Consider the following 18,499-nt stretch of genomic DNA (forward strand, 5'->3'; position numbering starts at 1 on the left):
CACGAGTGTGGACTGTACTGGAGGGTGAGGTGGTGATGGAAGCACTGGCTGATGTTGGGGTGCATGCAGGTGTGAGTGTAGACGTCACAGGGAGGGAGGAGGGAGACGAGGAGGAGGGGGACACAGGGGTGGCAGTGGCTGTTGGCATGTCTGCATCTGGGTGTTGCTTGGGTGAGTGTTTGTGGGATCTGTGGTGCTTGTGTTTGGATGAGCTGCTCTTGGGTGTTGAGGTGTGTGCAGGCTGGTCTGATGGTGTGGATGGGATAGGCTGAGGAACAGGAGACAGAGAAAGGCTGGAGGCAGTAAGAAGAGGGAGGCTGGAAACAGGGACAATGGCTGCCGTCAGTGCTGAGGCCAGAGCAGTCAACGCTCGTTGATGGGCAGCCTGACCCGAATGAATGCCCTCCAGGTACGCATTGCTCTGTTGCAACTCCCTTTGCACACCCTGGATGGCATTCAAAAGGGTCATCTGCCCAACAATGAGCATCCCTACCAGGTCAATGAGCTCCGCACTGAGGGCAGCAGGGGCAACAGGGGCAGGGGCTGAGGTGCCTGGGGCGAAGGAGACGCGCGCCTTCCTGGGCGAACGGACACGGAGCGAAGACTGAGGGGCTGCTGGGAGGGCGGGGCTGGTGCGCTGGGTGGCGGCTGTACCTGTAGAGGCGGGGGGCATGGATGTTGCCGCCACCGCTAGGGAGCTCCCATCCGAGGACGTGTCGCTGTCGCTGCTCTCACCAGCGGTCCCCGTCGTGGTGCTCCCCTCGCCCTCTGGATCACTGGTGCCCTCGGTGTCTGTTCCTGGGCCCACCGGGGCGTTGTGTCCTGCAGCTCCCTCGTGCTCCGATGCCAAATCTCCTCCGCCTGATGATGCTAATGCACACATGCACAAGAAGATGAAGAGAAAGGGTGGGGGGAGAAAAAAGAAGACCAGGTTGAGTGCATGCAATGTCAACACCGTTGGCGGAGAGGACAGACACAGGAGCCTAATGCACTAAGCCGCGCATTCGGGGTACACTACTCAGTACTACTGACTAGGACAACAGGCCAAGAGACGTCAAACGCGCACATGGGAGATGCTGGACCTTCAATGGCTGTACTTGTCACCCTACAGAGGTGGGGGCCGGGGGCACAGGGCCATGCCTAAGGGAGAGGACTACACTACAGAAAGCGCCCTGGCCTAATGTCACCCACAGCCCTCCTCCCCCACCCAGACGCCTCCACTGCGCAGAAAGATAGGAGAATGTGCTGATACTCACCCCCTTGTGTCTGCTGTGATGTCTTAAAGCGCCCATCCAATTCTGGGTAGGCCACCGCCAGGATCCGGGACATCAGGGGGGTCATGGTGCGACTGGCACCCCTCCTAGGTTGGGAGGCCATCCCCAGCAGTGTTTCTGCGGTCTTCCTTGTTCCGCGGCGGATGTCCTCCCACCTCTTGCGGCAGTGGGTGCTCCGTCTGTTGTGGACCCCCAAGTTCCGGACTTCCTTGGCGATGGCACGCCAAATCTCGATCTTCTGATGGGCGCTGACCTATTTGACATGTACAGGGTGGAAAGGAGGAAATCATCAATGACCTGCATGTTAGATGTGATTGGCCCCCCCCACCAACTTTGCCATATGGCACATGCTCTCATCTGTCGGGCGTTGCACTCCTCATTCGCCCCCCACCCCACCAACTTACATCCACCCCAATCCACACAGGCATAGCCCATTCCATGTGCACCCGGTGTACTCACTTGTTGGTCTCGAGGACTGTAGAGTAGCGCATACTGGGTGAGGACCCCATCCACGAGCTTCTCCAACTCTTCAGACGTGAAGGCAGGGGCCCTTTCCCCAGTCGCAGCAGCCATTGTATCTTCCAGACCGAGGTCACAGCAGCACTTGCAGTATAGGTCCTCTCCTGTGGATGATCAGGTCTCGAGTGATTAAGCAGATAGAAAATGGCGGTCACGCCCGCGGCGGTGCGTACCGCGGCGGTGCGTTCCGCGACCACCGGCGCACACCGTCATTGGCTCCTGAAACCCATAGGCTTCAATGTTAACCAATGCGGCTTTGCGCCGCGGTCTTCGACCGCCTACCGCCACGGTGTGCCCCGCCAGCGCATTGACCTCACATCCCATTGTCCCACTTCACAGGTCAGGCAACCGCCATTTCAAGGGCCTACATGGCTTAATTTTGACTGCGACACACAGGCCTAGGCCTTGCATTGCCACACATACACGCCTTTCAACCCATTGCCGTTCTTTAACTGTGCAAGCTGTCTGTACGTACCTGTGGTTTGGCTGACTCTGTGCTCCATGTTGTCCTTCCTAGGCACCGTCCGCTGGGACTTGCGATGAGAAGGAGGAATCCTCGCGTGTACCGACCGCTGGTGGACCTGTCGACAATGGAAGAACGCCATATAATACTTCAATACAGACTTGACCGTGCCACTATCCATGAACTGTGTGCCCAGCTGGAGCCAGCCCTGATGTCCCCCATCCGCCAACCCACAGGGATTCCCCCTCTGGTGCAGGTTTTGTCAGTCCTCCATTTTTTGGCAAGTGGGTCATTCCAGACCACAGTGGCAATCTCATCTGGAATGTCTCAGCCTATGTTTTCAAAGATTTTGAGCAGAGTGTTGTCTGCCCTGATGAAACTCATGCGGAGCTACATCATTTTCCCAGAGGAGGGTGACTTGCCTACAGTGAAGGGTGATTTCTATGCCCTTGGACATATCCCCAACATCATTGGTGCCATTGATGGGACCCATGTGGCTTTGGTACCCCCAAAAGACGATGAGCAGGTGTACCGAAACAGAAAAAGTTATCATTCGATGAATGTCCAGGTGGTCTGTTTGGCTGACCAGTACATCTCCCATGTAAATGCCAAGTTCCCAGGGTCAGTGCATGACGCGTATGTGATGCGAAATAGCAGCATCCCCTATGTGATGGAGCAGCTACAGAGACAACGTGTGTGGCTAATAGGTGACTCTGGTTACCCCAACCTGCCTTGGCTACTGACCCCAGTAAGGAATCCCCGGACCAGGGCAGAGGAACGGTACAATGAGGCCCATGGGCGAACTAGGAGGATCATCGAAAGGACCTTTGGCCTCCTGAAGGCCAGGTTTAGGTGCCTGCATATGACTGGGGGATCCCTGATGTACTCACCAAAGAAGGTGTGCCACATCATCGTGGCCTGCTGTATGCTTCACAATCTGGCATTGCGACGTCAGGTTCCTTTCCTGCAGGAGGATGGTGCAGATGGTGGTGTTGAAGCAGCTGGGGAGCCTGCGGAGAGTGAAGAGGAGGAAGACTCAGAGGACGACACAGACAACAGGGACAGAGTAATAGAACAGTATTTCCAGTAGCACACAGGTAATAATCACCCATGCCATTTTACATTTCCTGAAAGCCTCCTGCATCTCAACTTTGTCGGTTTCCCCCAGACCTATGAACATGATGTTTGATCTTCCCTTTTCTGTGCTGTATGAGCCACTGCGTGACCTCGGCTTGGTTGGCCCATGGACTAATGCTAAGTTACCTCGGTATGTGTAATTCACAATGTTAACAATACGTAATTGATATGTAATGTGTCATACATTTGTAAATAGGACAGGCTGAGTCCTGATTGATTTCAGTGCAATGTGTGATTTATTATTAGTGCATAGATATTGGTACATGATAGTGAAACAGTGATGGGTGGGGGTGGAGTAATGTCCATGGCGGAGTCCAGTTCTCAGTCTCACAGGTGCATTGTCCATATGCCTGTGGCAGGATGGAGCAGGGGCAGTTCAAGGATTGACAGGGTGGCAATGTGGAACAGTGGGAGGACTTCAGGGGGTATGTGATGCTGGCGGGGGACTTGACATCCTACTCTGTCGTTTTTTTTGATCTCAGGCTCCTTTTGCGGGGCGGTTGATGTTCAGCAGGAGGTGGGGTTCTGGTGGGCTGTCGTTGTGGCGGGGCCTCCTGTCCACTAGCGCCGGCGGAGGTGGTAGGCTGTTCCTGTTCCTGGCTAGTGACAGGGGCCCTGTGTGATGCAACATGGTCCCGAAACGTGTCCTCTATGCGGTTCAGGGCCTGGACTATGCTCCCCATAGCGGTTGAGATGTTGCTGAGTTGGTCGCTGAACCCCATGTAGCGTTGCTCCTGCTGTGCCTGGATCTCCTGGAACCTGGCCAGTACCGTCGCCATCGTCTCTTGTGAGTGGTGGTAGGCAGCCATGATGGTGGTGAGGGCCTCTTGGAGAGTGGGTTCCCTGGGCCTCTCCTCCCCCCCCCCCCTGTCGCACAGCAGCCCTCCGAGTTGCCCTGTTTCCCTGGGCCTCTGTCCCCTGGACGGTGTGCCCACTCCCACTGCCCCCAGGTCCCTGTTGTTGTTGGGTTGGTGGGTTACCCTAGGGGCCCTGTAGTGGTAGACACACCGCTGCTTGACCTGTCCTAGAGACAGAGGCATGGACCCGCTGGGTGGGAGCTGTGCTGTTTTTCCCAGAGGGGGTTGGGTCTGCAGTGGCCTGTGTCTGGGTGAGGGGAACCGACTGCCCAGAGGTCCCCGATGGTCCGGGCTGGTCGTCAGGTTCCAGGTCGACAGAGCTGCTGTCATCACTAGGGGCCTGTTCCGGGGGTGGGATGGACATTTCTGGTCCCTCCTGACCGGTGTGTTGTCGTTCGGGTCCTGCATGGGGTAAGAGGGTATGGTTATTGTTTCTGTGTGTGCATAACTTGCGTTTTATGGGTGCCCTTGTCCCCCAGTGCTGGCATTCCCTTGGGGGAGGTGTTGTGAGGGTGTTTTGTGGGGGGGGGGTGATGGGTATGTGCAGTGGTCATGCTTAGGTGATGGGTGTCCATAGTTTGGGGGTGGCATGCAGGGGTTGGTGTTGGGTGGGTTGTGCTGGGGAGACATTCTCAGGGAGGATGTGTGCTGGGGGGTTGGGGGTGAGGGTGGGGGTTAGCATGCTGGGGGGGGGTGAAGTGGTTGGCCTTGTACTTACCAGAGTCCATTCCTCAGTGTACTCCAGCGAGGCCATCAGGATGCAGGATGTTGAGTACCTCTTGCTCCCATGTTGTGAATTCGGGTGGAGTGGGTGGGGGTCCCCCGCCAGTCTTCTGCACTGCGATGTTGTGTCGCGAGACCATCAAGCGCACCTTCCCCCGTAGGTCGTTCCATCGTTTGCGGATGTCCTCTCGATTTCTGGGATGCTGTCCCACCGCGTTGACCCTGTCCACGATCCGCTGCCAGAGCTCCGCCTTCCTTGCTATCGTGGTGTGCTGGACCTGTGAGCCAAAGAACTGGGGTTCCACTCTTATGATCTCCTCCACCATGACCCGGAGTTCTTGGTCCGAAAAGCGTGGGTGCCTTTGTGGTGCCATGGGGTGGTGTGTATGAGGTGTGGGGTGGTGTATGTGATGATGTGTGTGTTGGTGTGTGGTGCTTTGTGCTTCTATGTGGTGTGTGTGATGTTGCGGTGTGCCTCTGTGTGTCTGGCTCTCTATTCTCTGATGTGTCTCTCTCTCTCCTTCGTCTCTGGTTTTTGTTGGTAGGGGTTTGTGGGTGATGTGGGTGTGTGTTTTATATGGTATTGGATGTGTGGGAGTGGTGTGTGTATGTTTTTCAGGTGTGTGCCTTTCAAATTGTCCAATGTGGTAGGGGTTTGTAAAGGTGTGTGTATTTTGAGCGCGGCGGTGTGTACCGCCAATGGAATACCGCGGTTGAATGACCGCCGCGTGGATTTGCGGGTCATAATGGGATGGGCGTATTTCTGTTGGCGTGGCGGTGGAGGTTTGGTCTTCTCCAGTTTACCGCTGGCCGCTGATGTGGCGGACTGCAGTGGAGGGCGGATTTTCGGAGGTTTTGCAGTTGTGGGTCAGAATGTCCGTGGCGGCTGACCGCGGCCGCGGCGGTATTGTGGCGGCCTTCTGACCGGCGGTAAGCGGCTTTTACCGCCGAGGTCAGAATGACCCCCAAAATGTTTTGTGATCCTTCCCTTGGACGTTAGTGTTTGAAAAGATGGAAAAGTTAAAAATAAAGACTAAAGCTTAGATCATTAAGAAAAATGATGCAGGCTCCGCCCCTCTGAAATGCATTTCTTACTTTTTGCTAGATGATTCAGAAACAAAATTATTTTTAACACTGGTCACAGCCACTCCCAACATCGTACACAGATTGATTTTATTGGTGAACTCAACTGCTAGACGCATACTAAAAAATTTCACTGTGCTCTAATGCAAAAGTTATGAAACAAACTTACCATTGCGTGCACCCTCATGGCTCCTGTGGTAACTGGGCCAATAATGCATATATAAAGGGGTGTTTTAAATCTGGATTGCTTTATCTCTGTGGGGCTATAAGGAATTTCCCTTAAATCCCTATTGAGTGGAGCATAACATGGAGAAAAAAACACTACTGATCCTACTTCTGCGAATAAACCCAAAATTCCTAGTCTAAATTCCTAGGGCAAATTCCTCCAAGGCAGTATCACTGCATGTTCTATCATAATATGGCCGATTCGTAAAAATATTTTGGTAATCTGCACCTGCACATGCCAGGAGGAAATGTTCAGCTATTTCTTGGGCTAGTAATGGGTTGGAAAAAATATGTGCATACCAAAGAACTCTCAAGTAAGTGGGCGCGAGCAAACTTGTAAGGGTATTTCCCTGGAACAACATTTACTACTCATTACTACATAATCACCTCCGAAACTTTGTGCTTAAGTAATGTGTTTACCAGTACACATTCACTTTTAATGAATGCATTGTACTGTTAAATCAAGACATCTACACATACAAAGGGTTTTATAAATAAATCACTCTATTCATAATAACCTACAAATATGGTGCAGAGCTTTTCCTTTTAATTTTTGGGGTGGGCAATCATCTATTAAATTTTTTTAGCATCACCTTTTTAATAACAATAAATAATTAGTGCAGTCATATTATGGCCCCGAGTTTAAGGTATTGGGATTTCTGTGGAGGAACACCTTGGTTATTACAAGTTAATCTCCACAGAATAGGGAGAAAATGTTTGGCCCGGTTTTTCTTGGCTAAATTCTGCACTGAATTCCCTGTTTCCTGAGGATTAATACTCACGTCTACTATCTGCTCTGTGTAAGTGGAAAATCAGAGCAAGGGGCTTATGTGAGTAGGGATTGCGATGGAAGGGGGTGAGTTGGGGTCAGTAGGCATAGGAGGATGTGGGCCTATGTTATAAAGGGTGTGTATCAAGCGCTAGAGGATGAGGCTCTGCTGCAACTGCAGCCTACGCCTAAAGCAATTTTACCTACAAGATTTTCTGGTTGGAGAAATCGGATCCTGTGTCTTTGCACCCAAGAAATCCAGGTACGGGATCATCCTTCCACTTACAATGGGTCAGAGCTGCATCACACTAGGCATATCACTCTGTCCAACTTATAATCAGAATGTCGTCTACTATAGACCTTATTACTATAGAACAGTGCAAAAAGCAAAACTCTTCATTGGTTAGTACCATTGTAGCCATACTTCTCTAGCCAGTGTCAGGGCCGGCTTTAGAGTTAGAGGCAATTGGTGCAACAGTGTTTTTAGGCTCTGCTGCCCACAGTGACCTCCATCTTCACAGATTCCCTCACTACCACCTTCCACTAATGCCATTCATCTCTCCACAGCCCCTTTCTCATATGCATTCCTTTTGTTTTATAGCTCTACTCATACTAACTGTATGGTGTTATAGCATTTTTACATCACACACACATTATAGAGAGACAATGGATGTTATGTGCGTAACTCAGTCTACAGCAAATGTTATACAAAACAATGAGGAGTACCATCTGTGTTCTGCATGGTACATGTTCTTTGCAGCATATTAACCATCTGTGCTATTTTATGATGAGTCAAAACTGTCACTTGACAAAGCTTCATCTCTCTCCAGAAGAAACAGGAGTCACTTGCATTATCTTCACATTTGTATTGTTGCCTGAAAACTGCTGGAAACACAAGGAAACAGCAGGTGCTTTTAAAGCCAAAAGTTGATTCTGAACACAGCGCCTCTCCCGAGGACAGTGCTGTGAGCAGCTGCACTGATCACACCGCCCTAAAGCTGGCAAGGACAACATTCCTCAGTATTTGCTCAATTTATTATTAAGACAGTAAATTTGAGCAAGTTATCCCTTTTCACTCTAATGCCACATACCTAAGTCAGTGTTGCACGGATTTTTTTTACGTCTCACAAGTTATGATTTATTAATAATGATTTGAGGTTATGTTGAAGTGTGCAGTCAGGGCCATATTTACAAGCCTTGTGTGACACCAGAGCATCACTTTTTTTGATGCTCCATTGGCGCAGACTGGTGAACCATATTTATGAAGCTACGCAAAGCCACTTTGTGTGGGTTTCCATGGCCTTATAGATATGGGATAAGGCAAGGCAGCCCAAGTCCTTCATTGCCTTACTCTGTGCCAGGGAGGTGTTCCATGGGCATTGCAATGGGTTTTGCTACCCAATACCCATGGGTTGTGATGCATTCCCAGACTTACAAGGACTTGTAAACCTGTGACTGCATCATGATCTTATGCTTTCCCGGTGGAGGCATAACTAGAAGAAATATCTGTATTTCTCCTAGTTTTTTCCTCTTTCTATGGGTGCTGCATTCTGCAGCACACATAGACAGAGGAAAACACCTCTATGGATTGCTTCTGTACAGGAAGATCCCTGCACAAAACAATCCTGCATGCAAAACAGACAACCTTGCTCTATGGTGCAAGGGTGCCTGTGTTGGCGCTAGGCAGCCAATTAGGAGCCAGCGCAGATGGGAGGACAAGAATACACCATATTTCATAAATATGGTGCATTCCTGCTCTTTTCCTGTGGCATAAGGTAACTTGCTTCGCTGCCCTGCACCACTATTCCCATAAATAGGCCCCTAAATGTGTAAAAATTAGTATAAGAGGGATTTTAGATAAAGGGAGGTGGATTGATTTGGTTCACAGATACATTAGATGTAATTTTGTTGCAATATTTTGTTATAAATCAGCCCATCTTCAATCACCAACTTTATCAAAAAGCATCAAAACCTGAACTTGACACAACAAACACAGCACAATATCACATTGCAGTAAAGTAACGAATCACAAAAGCAAAACAGCACAAAAACGAACTGAGTACATCACTACCACAACATTATAGTGTCATGCAACAAATATGTGTCACTGATTACCACCAGTTCTATAATATGATGGTAAAAGACGTTTGCACCATGCACTGCTTTGCTTACACCAAGGACCTGAAATGGTGTCTCTCATTTTATTATGTGGCCCTACCTAGCTAAGAATTTGAGGTGGTTTTATAAACTGGCTTCTGGAAACGAGAGTATGGATCATGTTTCACTGTAAAATACTGACAACTTAACTCCATAAAATGATATTGGAAGAACTTGTGACTTTATAATTAAAGAATTTGCTGGTTGAAAATATTCACTTGTTTCATTCTCATTTTCCCCATGCAACCAAGGAGAAAAAGCATGAAATATATTAAGATCTTTGAAGAGTGGACAGACCAGGGAAATGGATGGATCAGAATTCCTTGGCAGGACCTCCCAGCAGCGATTATTAATTAGGAGAGCATTTTCACTTCACTTCTCCAGCTGACCCAAACCAGCAAACAAATGACCTGCATATTGTAAACCCGCTTCTCCTCTCTGCCTGTGTTTTTTAGATTGTTGTGTTTCAGATGTGGGTGCAAATCTTAGATCCATGACCAATGTGGTATTATCTGGAACATCTTTAGAACACATACTTGCAATCATATATATGCGATATGTGCGCAATGTTCCCCTGTGTTTCTCCTGTTTTTCATCTGGTGCTTGAAACACTGCATGTTTACTGACCTATTTCTATCAATTCATATTTACCGGATGGCTCATTGAAGGTGTAATTCTTTACTGTTTATATAATCAGTGTGATATTATATAGCAGTTGTCTGCAATAGCTCACGTTCCCCAGAATATAGATGTGCCAAATCACTCGGGGGTTGTTTACTCACATCAATTCACTTCACTTCATTTAAAGCCAACATGCCAAAGGGTTATTGTGATGTGGTTGTCCTATGCCTCAAAAATAATTTAGGCTGCCATCATGTGTTCTGTGATCTCCACGGCCGCCATTTCTCCCTCAGCGCTCACTGTGCCACTTTAAAGATTACAAAACACATTTTTCTGGTGTGAAAAGTAACATACATGAATTATCGGTTTGTCGTTCCTTCATTGAAGAGCCTTCATGTCTTCTTACCCTTTGAAGGAATAACATGTCTTGTTTGGAGGCGAGCATATCATAGATGCGTTTGTCTCTGTAAACCTAATTTAAATACACATATGCTCTTGATTGGTCTGGAGGATGTGGCAACGATGTCCTCAAATTATTCCTCTACACAAATGACCATTAGATCAGCAGATCCGTGTACTGTTCATTGGCCAAGATATGTTGGCTCCCAGTAGATGATGACGTGTTACACATGCAGTCCTTATAAATTCCTTAAAGGTTCTGGCTCAGTATTATTTTCAGTGTTGCCAAAATGTGATCCATTTGATGGACAGCAGAAAACGGGTGTCTTTAGGTACCAGATTATCTCTGTAGATATGTGTGCCCAACCTGTACATTTTACTCTCTGAAATTAGTCTTAATGAGCATTATATTTCTTTGTCACACCATCTGTGTTTTTCCTTCCTGTAGATATGACTTTTATATTCATATGAATTATGGGCCGCATTTATGACCCAGTGTGTGTTGCTCTTGCTCCACACAATGTGGTACAAGGGTGACACAAACCTTAAGTAAGATCGATGAAGCCACACAATGCCAACTTACATGGCCCTGAGTGGCCTCATAAATCTCGAGTAATGTAACGCAGCACAAATTATTGTGTTACAATATTCTGTGCCAGCAAGATGTTTCCATGTGTGTTACATGGGAGAAATACGATTATTTCTCCTTGTTTTTTCCTCTCTTTCCTCTCTCTTTGCGTGCTGCATTGTACAGCACACGTAGAAAGAGGAAAAAGCCTCTCAGGATTGTTTTTGTACAGGACAGTTCTCTTCCTGCATAAAAATAATCCTGCATGCAACACAGGCACCTTTGCACCATTGTGCAAGGTGCCTGCAGTGGCACTATACAGTGAAAAGGACGCAATAATAGGGGGAAAGGACAGAAATGTGCTGTCTTGGATAAATGCAGTGCATTTCTGCCCTGTCCCCATGATGCAGGGCAGCGCAGCAAGATGACTTGCTCTGCAGCACTGCACCAGAAAGCCCATGAATTTGGACGCATGTGTCTGTCTTCATCCTCCCACCAAAAAAAAAGAAGAAAAGGGGTTGTGCCAATTAGTTATGCATGAACTGCTTGTTGGCTGTAGCAAGACACTTACAAGAGCTACAGGACAGACTTGGCCAAGTCCATCACTGTAAGTGATTTGATCATGTTATTCTGCTATAGTCTTCGGCTTATTTTTATGAATGTTCACTGTAAACGCTCAATTGACCTATATATAACTGACAGGTTCTGTTTCCTTTTGTAAAGCTGCACCCTACGCACACAGCTGCTCCACTTGTCATTCAGTGATTTCTTAATAATAGAAATATGTGAGAGTGCAGTTGTGTCAGTTTTAAAAACGATTTCTGTATTTATATATATATATATATATATGGTGTTTTCATGTCACATTTCTCTGTATATATCACTGTGTACAACGAAAATACAATAAATTATTTTCTTCACTTTGTACTTGCATATTTTATGCTTATTTCGAAATGAAAGCAATAGTCATTCATAACAAAAATCAACACTTGGTGAGTCTGACTTCCGGAATTGATATGTTTACATATTAGATTAACATTGACACAAACTGCATCCTGTGCTCAAAGCAGATATAAGGGTAGCTTCAATTAAATGAATGACATTTACTGAATACTAAATATAAACTGCCACGATGAATAATGCTCTGAGCTCTGCTATTGCTTGTTCCAGGAAGGTTAACACTTTAATGTCAGTCAGTGGTTTGCAGTGTAAAACGTTGTAGCATAACGCAAATGTGCTGAATGCGATTTAACATTGAACATTTTTAGGTTTGTCTAAAGAAAGATTAGCCTCATGTAATCAACAAAAAAAAATCATACATTACTGAGTGTCGACTTTGTACTCATGTGTAGTGGCCAAATGCCCAGGCAGATTTCTATGAGATTTGGCAGGATTGTAGATTATAGTGTGTAGATGATCCTTTTTGGTGCTACAAGTACCAGTAATTTTTGGCCTACAAGTTATTTTAAATTTGTGATATCTGATGTCACAATATTTTCACAAAATGTCGTGAAATTTCCACAGTACATGGCGGACTAGTCACTAACTTATTGAATAATGATTGCCTTTACAAAAGTTAAAGGCAGACACGATGTTTTAAGGCCACTTTACCTGGACTTTGGCATAGGGCCTTATCTATAAGTAAATTATTAGGTTTGGTATTTTCCTTACCTGTTACCACAGGAAATAGGTGGGGGAGGAATAATTCTAACTTTCTATGTATTTTTTTTAAGTTACAGAGGACTGTGACACTTAAAAAAAAAAAAAAAAAAGTAAAACGATGAAAAAAAATACTATATAGTGTACAGTGTACCACAGTGTAGTTACAATTTGTTTTTACATATTTAACTCACCACAGTACTACAATGTTAGAAATTGAGTCTCTAGTTGGCACAGGTACATTTTTAAAGAATATCTGCAAATATAGGCCCATATTAATGGAAGTTTGCTCAGCTTTAGTGTCATTCTTTTACGCTAAAGCAACGCTAATTTAACACCATTTTTATATGTTGACCGTAGACCCATCTACCGTAAAAATATCTGAATTAGCATAATTTTTTGGAAGCACCGACCCACCTTGCGTCGTAGTGTGACAATGATATGCAAGGTAGGCATTCCCTTCTAAAAAATGATGCTAGCCCTCCAGCGACATATTTACCTCCGACGCAAAAACGATGCACACTAAGGAAGCGGACCCAAAAAAATGACACTAAGACGGATTAGCGTCAAATTGAATGCCTGTTCAGGACTGGCATTAAAGAGAGGCCTACACACCACCACTTAAGGAAAACATACAGAAGGAGCATTGGCGACCTTCTGGGCAACATATAAGTGTCACTGCTCCAGCTTGGCCCACGATGTAGATGTCAGCAGGTCCCTCCACCTTCACCACAGCAGCGCCAAACACAACCACAGCAGTCAGGAAGGCAGCACAGAAGGTGGGAGAGGATCTTATGGGCTGTTAGAAATGGGGTCTTGAGCTGGTACAGGTATACACTCTTGTCCAAGTAAGAACCACAATCCTAGTCAGGGTAAGTCACACACAGTCTAAATTATCCTGTGTCCACCCTCTGGTAGCTTCACACTGAGCAGTCAAGCTTAACTTAGAAGTCAATGTGTAAAGTATTTGTGCAATAAATCATGCAATAACACAGTGAGAACACTACAAAAAGACACCACACAGGTTTAGAAAAATATAAGATTCTTACCTGAACACTTTAAGGTAAAAACGATCAAGATTTGATAAGCACAAGTTGAAATATCACTTTGGTAATAATAATAAGAGTCTTAAGGTCTTGAAAGCAACAATTGTCTCTTGCAAGCAAAAAGTACCTGAATTGCATCAAAATTAGACACACAAAGACTGAAGAGGAGGAGGTGTGTAGAAAACGAAGGATGTGCGTCAGATTTACAGGCTCACACAGACGATGAATCAATTCTTTTCCATGCGGCAAGGGCTTTGCATCGAATTCTGGAATGCAGGTTTGAATCCTCTTTGCGATGCGGGGTCTTTTGATGCCCAGGGACAATGCGTGGAAATGCTAGGGGTGCTGGACAAAGTCACATGTTCTGCGCCGATCTGGGGGTGAAGTTTCAGAGTTTCTGTCACACAGCTGGCATTACATTGATTCCTCATTCAGGACATAGTGCTGCATCATTGCAGCTCATGATGCATTGATCCGGTGGGCTGTACATCGAATTTCTAGTCGCAACACTGGTGCTGTGTTGATTTCCAGTTGGGGAGCCGGGCTGCATCATTCCAGTTCAGCGATGCAGTGATTTTCTCACCGCTGGGTAGGCTGTGCGTCATTTCTGGCAGGGTGTGCATCGATTTTTGCAGCACAAGGAATGTCTTTGCAGAGATGAAGTCTTTTTGGCCCTGGGATTTCAGGAAACAAGAGCCAAGCTCAATCCAAGCCCTCGGAGAGAACTTCTCACCAGAGCCAGAGGCCAGAAAAGCAGCAGGGCAAAAGCAAGGCAGTAGTCCTTTACAGAAAAGCAGTCGAGGTGAGTCCTTTGGGCAGCCAGTCAGCTTCTCTTGGCAGGTTGCAGGTTCTGGTGCAGAGTGTTTGTCTCAAGAAGTGTCTAATTTGGTAGGGTCAGGGACCCAGTTTATATACCCAAAAGTGCCTTTGAAGTGGGGATCACTGATCATCCTGTTTGGGTGAAATGCACCAGGGAGCTGTCAACCAGCCCAGCCCAGCCCAGATGTGGATTGGAGACAGGCTGTATGGCACAGAAGGATTTTATAAAACAGAGAAATGTTCACTTTCTAAAAGTGGCATTTCTAAAATAGTAATATAAAATCCAACCTCACTAGTCAGCAGGATTTTGTATTACCAGTCTGGCCATACTAAATATGACCTGTCTACCCCTTTCTGATCAGAACCTACCACTCAAACAGTATATGAGGGAAGCCCTTATGTTAGCCTATGAAAAGAGCAGGCCTCACAGCAGTGGAAAACGGATTTAGGAGTTTTCCACTACCAGGACATTTACAACACACAGGCATTTTCCTACATAGCACCCTGCCTTGTAGGTAATCCAGGGCCTATCTTAAGGGTGACTTATATGTAGAAGAAGGGGGGTTTCAGGCTTGGCAAGTACTTTTAAATGCCAATTTGAATTGGCAGTGAAGCTACACATACAGGCCTTGCAATTGCTAAGGGAGTACTTATGTGGGTGGCACAATCAGTCCTGAAGGCCCACTAGTAACATTTAATTTACAGGCCCTGGGGACATACAGTGCACTTTACTAAGGACTTGAAAAGTAAATTAAATATGCCAAGTGGGAATGAGCCAATGTCACCATGTTTTAAGGGAGAGAGCATATGCACTTCAGCACTGGTTAGCAGCGTTAAAGTGCATCGAGTCCTAAAACCAGCAAAAACAGTGTAAAAATGTTAAGGGGCAGGCAAAAATTTGGGGGTGACCACCCTAAGGCTGTGAGGTCTAATATGTGTCCCCCCCAGCTAAAAGTGGGGAGAGCTATCCAAACCCTTGGGAGCTCTTATTGCCAAGGAGGAAGTATCTAGCAAGGCCATCAGCATTGGTGTGGTGTAGGAGGCTGGCCTGGCTTTTAGTGAGTACCAAGGGGTACTTACACTCTGTACCAGGTTCAGTTATCCCTTATTAGTGTAGAAGAGGTGTTTCTAGCAGCTTAGGCTGGTAGAAGGTAGCTATAGCTGAGCAGCTTAGGCTGAACTAGGAGACATGCAAAGCTCCTACTATACCACTGGTGTCATATGCACAATATCATAAGAAAACACAATACACAGATGTACTAAAAATAAAGGTACTTTATTTTTATGACAATATGCCAAAAGTATCTCAGTGAGTACCCTCAGTATGAGGATTCCAAATATACACAAGATATATGTACACAATACCAAAAGTATGCAGTAATAGCAAAAGGAAGTAATGCAAGCAATGTATAGTCACAATAGATTGTAATAGGAGCACATAGGTATAGGAGCAACACAAACCATATACTCCAAAAGTGGAATGAACCGCGAATGGACCCCAAACCTATGTGAGCGTGTAGAGGGTCGCTGGGACTATAAGAAAACAGTGAGGGTTAGAAAAATAGCCCACCCCAAGACCCTGAAAAGTAGGTGCAAAGTGCACCTATATTCCCCAGAGAGCACAGAAGTCGTGATAGGGGAATTCTGCAAGGAAGACCAACACTAGCAATGCAACAAAGGTGGATTTCCGGATGAGAGTACCTGTGCAACAAGGGGACAAAGTCCAAGAGTCGCGACAAAGTCGAGATTGGGCAGATGCCCAGGAAATGCCAGCTGAGGATGCAAAGAAGCTGCCACTGGATGGTAGAAGCTGTGGATTCTGCAAGAACGAAGAGGGCTAGAAACTTCCCCTTTGGAGGATGGATGTCCCACGTCATGAAGAAGCTTGCAGAGGTGTTCCCACGCAGAAAGACCGCAAACAAGCCTTGCTAGCTGCAAGGGTCATGGTTAGGGTTTTTGGATGCTGCTGTGGCCCAGGAGGGACCAGGATGTCGCCAATTGCGTGAGGAGACAGAGGGGGCGTCCAGCAAGATAGGGAGCCCTCACAGAAGCAGGCAGCACTCGCAGAAGTGCCAGAACAGGCACTACAAAGAAGAGTGAACTGGAGCTCACCCGAAGTCACAAAAGGAGATCCCACTACGCCGGAGGACAACTTAGGAGGTTGTGCACTGCAGGTTAGAGTGCGGGGGACCCAGGCTTGGCTGTGCACAAAGGAAATCCTAGAAGAGTGCACAGGGGCCGGAGCAGCTGCAAATCACGCGGTACCCAGAAATGCAGTCTAGTGTGGGGAGGCAAAGACTTACCTCCAACAAACTTGGACTGAAGAGTCACTGGACTGTGGGAGTCACTTGGACAGAGTGGCTGAGTTCCAGGGACCACGCTCGCCATGCTGAGAGGGGACCCAGAGGACCGGTGATGCAGTTCTTTTGGTGCCTGCGGTTGCAGGGGGAGGATTCCGTCATCCCATGGGAGATTTCTTCAGAGCTTCTAGTGCAGAGAGGAGGCAGACTACCCCCACAGCATGCACCACCAGGAAAACAGTCGAGAAGGCGGCAGGATCAGCGATACAAGGTTGCAGTAGTCGTCTTTGCTACTTTGTCGCGGTTTTGCAGGCGTCCTGAGCAGTCAGCAGTCGATTCCTTGGCAGAAGGTGAAGAGAGAGACGCAGGGGAACTCTGTTGAGCTCTTGCATTCGTTATCTAAAGAATTCCCCAAAGCAGAGACCCTAAATAGCCAGAAAAGTAGGTTTGGCTACCTAGGAAGGAGGATAGGCTGGCAACACAGGTAAGAGCCTATCACGAGGAATCTCTGATGTCACCTGCTGGCACTGGCCACTCAGAGCAGTCCAGTGTGCCAGCAGCACCTCTGTTTCCAAGATGGGAGAGGTCTGGAGCACACTGGAGGAGCTCTGGGCACCTCCCCGGGGAGGTGCAGGTCAGGGGAGTAGTCACTCCCCTTTCCTTTGTCCAGTTTTGCGCCAGAGCAGGGCTGGGGGATCCCTGAACTGGTGTAGACTGGCTTATGCAGAGATGGGCACCATCTGTGCCCATCAAAGCATTTCCAGAGGCTGGGGGAGGCTACTCCCCCCCAGCCCTGACACCATTTTCCAAAGGTAGAGGGTGTAACACCCTGTCTCTGAGGAAGTCCTTTGTTCTGCCTTTCTGGGCCAAGCCTGGCTGGACCCCAGAATTGCAGAAACCTGTCTGAGGGGTTGGCAGCAGCAGCAGCTGCAGTGAAACCCCGGGAAAGGCAGTTTGGCAGTGCCCGGGCCTGTGCTAGAGACTCGGGGATCCTTGAATTGTCTCCCCAATGCCAGGATGGCATTGGGGTGACAATTCCATGATCTTAGACATGTTACATGGCCATGTTCAGAGTTACCATTGTGACGCTGTACATAGGTAGTGACCTATGTCCAGTGCACGCCTGTAATGGTGTCCGCGCACTCACAAAGTCTGGGGAATTTGCCCTGAACGATGTGGGGGCACCTTGGCTAGTGCTAGGGTGCCCACACACTAAGTAACTTAGCACCCAACCTTTACCAGGTAAAGGTTAGACATATAGGTGACTTATAAGTTACTTAAGTGCAGTGGTAAATGGCTGTGAAATAACGTGGACATTATTTCACTCATGCTGCAGTGGCAGGCCTGTGTAAGAATTGTCAGAGCTCCCTATGGGTGGCAAAAGAAATGCTGCAGCCCATAGGGATCTCCTGGAACCCCAATACCCTGGGTACTTCAATACCATATACTAGGGAATTATAAGGGTGTTCCAGTATGCCAATGTGAATTGGTGAAATTGGTCACTAGCCTGTTAGTGACAATTTGGAAAGCAAAGAGAGAGCATAACCACTGAGGTTCTGGTTAGCAGAGCCTCAGGGAGACAGTTAGTCATCACACAGGGAACACATATAGGGCACACTTATGAGCACTGGGGCCCTGGCTGGCAGGGTCCCAGTGACACATACACTAAAACAACATATATACAGTGAAATATGGGGGTAACATGCCAGGCAAGATGGTACTTTCCTACACAACCCCCCCCCCCAAACGAAGGACAATAAGACTAGCCATGACCTGATGAGTCTTCATTGTCTAGGTGGAAATATCTGGAGAGTCCATCTGCATTGGAGTGGGTACTCCCAGGTCTATGTTCCACTGTATAGTCCATTCCCTGTAGAGAT

General features: G+C 47.4%; 1 protein-coding gene across 1 annotated transcript in view; it reads left to right on the forward strand.

The window, feature by feature from the left end:
- The window catches only part of GUCY1B1 (guanylate cyclase 1 soluble subunit beta 1), a 392,747-nt gene extending 381,025 nt beyond the window's left edge, over positions 1-11,722 (forward strand). Inside the window, exon 14 of the mRNA XM_069243115.1 lies at positions 9,459-11,722. Within this exon, the coding sequence (XP_069099216.1) occupies positions 9,459-9,482 (24 nt within the window). The 3' untranslated portion in view covers positions 9,483-11,722. The remainder of the gene's footprint in view (positions 1-9,458) is intronic.
- The last annotated feature ends 6,777 nt before the right edge of the window (positions 11,723-18,499 follow it).

The sequence above is a fragment of the Pleurodeles waltl genome, chromosome 1_2 (genome assembly GCF_031143425.1).
Source record: "Pleurodeles waltl isolate 20211129_DDA chromosome 1_2, aPleWal1.hap1.20221129, whole genome shotgun sequence".
NCBI classification, from domain to species: Eukaryota; Metazoa; Chordata; class Amphibia; order Caudata; family Salamandridae; genus Pleurodeles; species Pleurodeles waltl.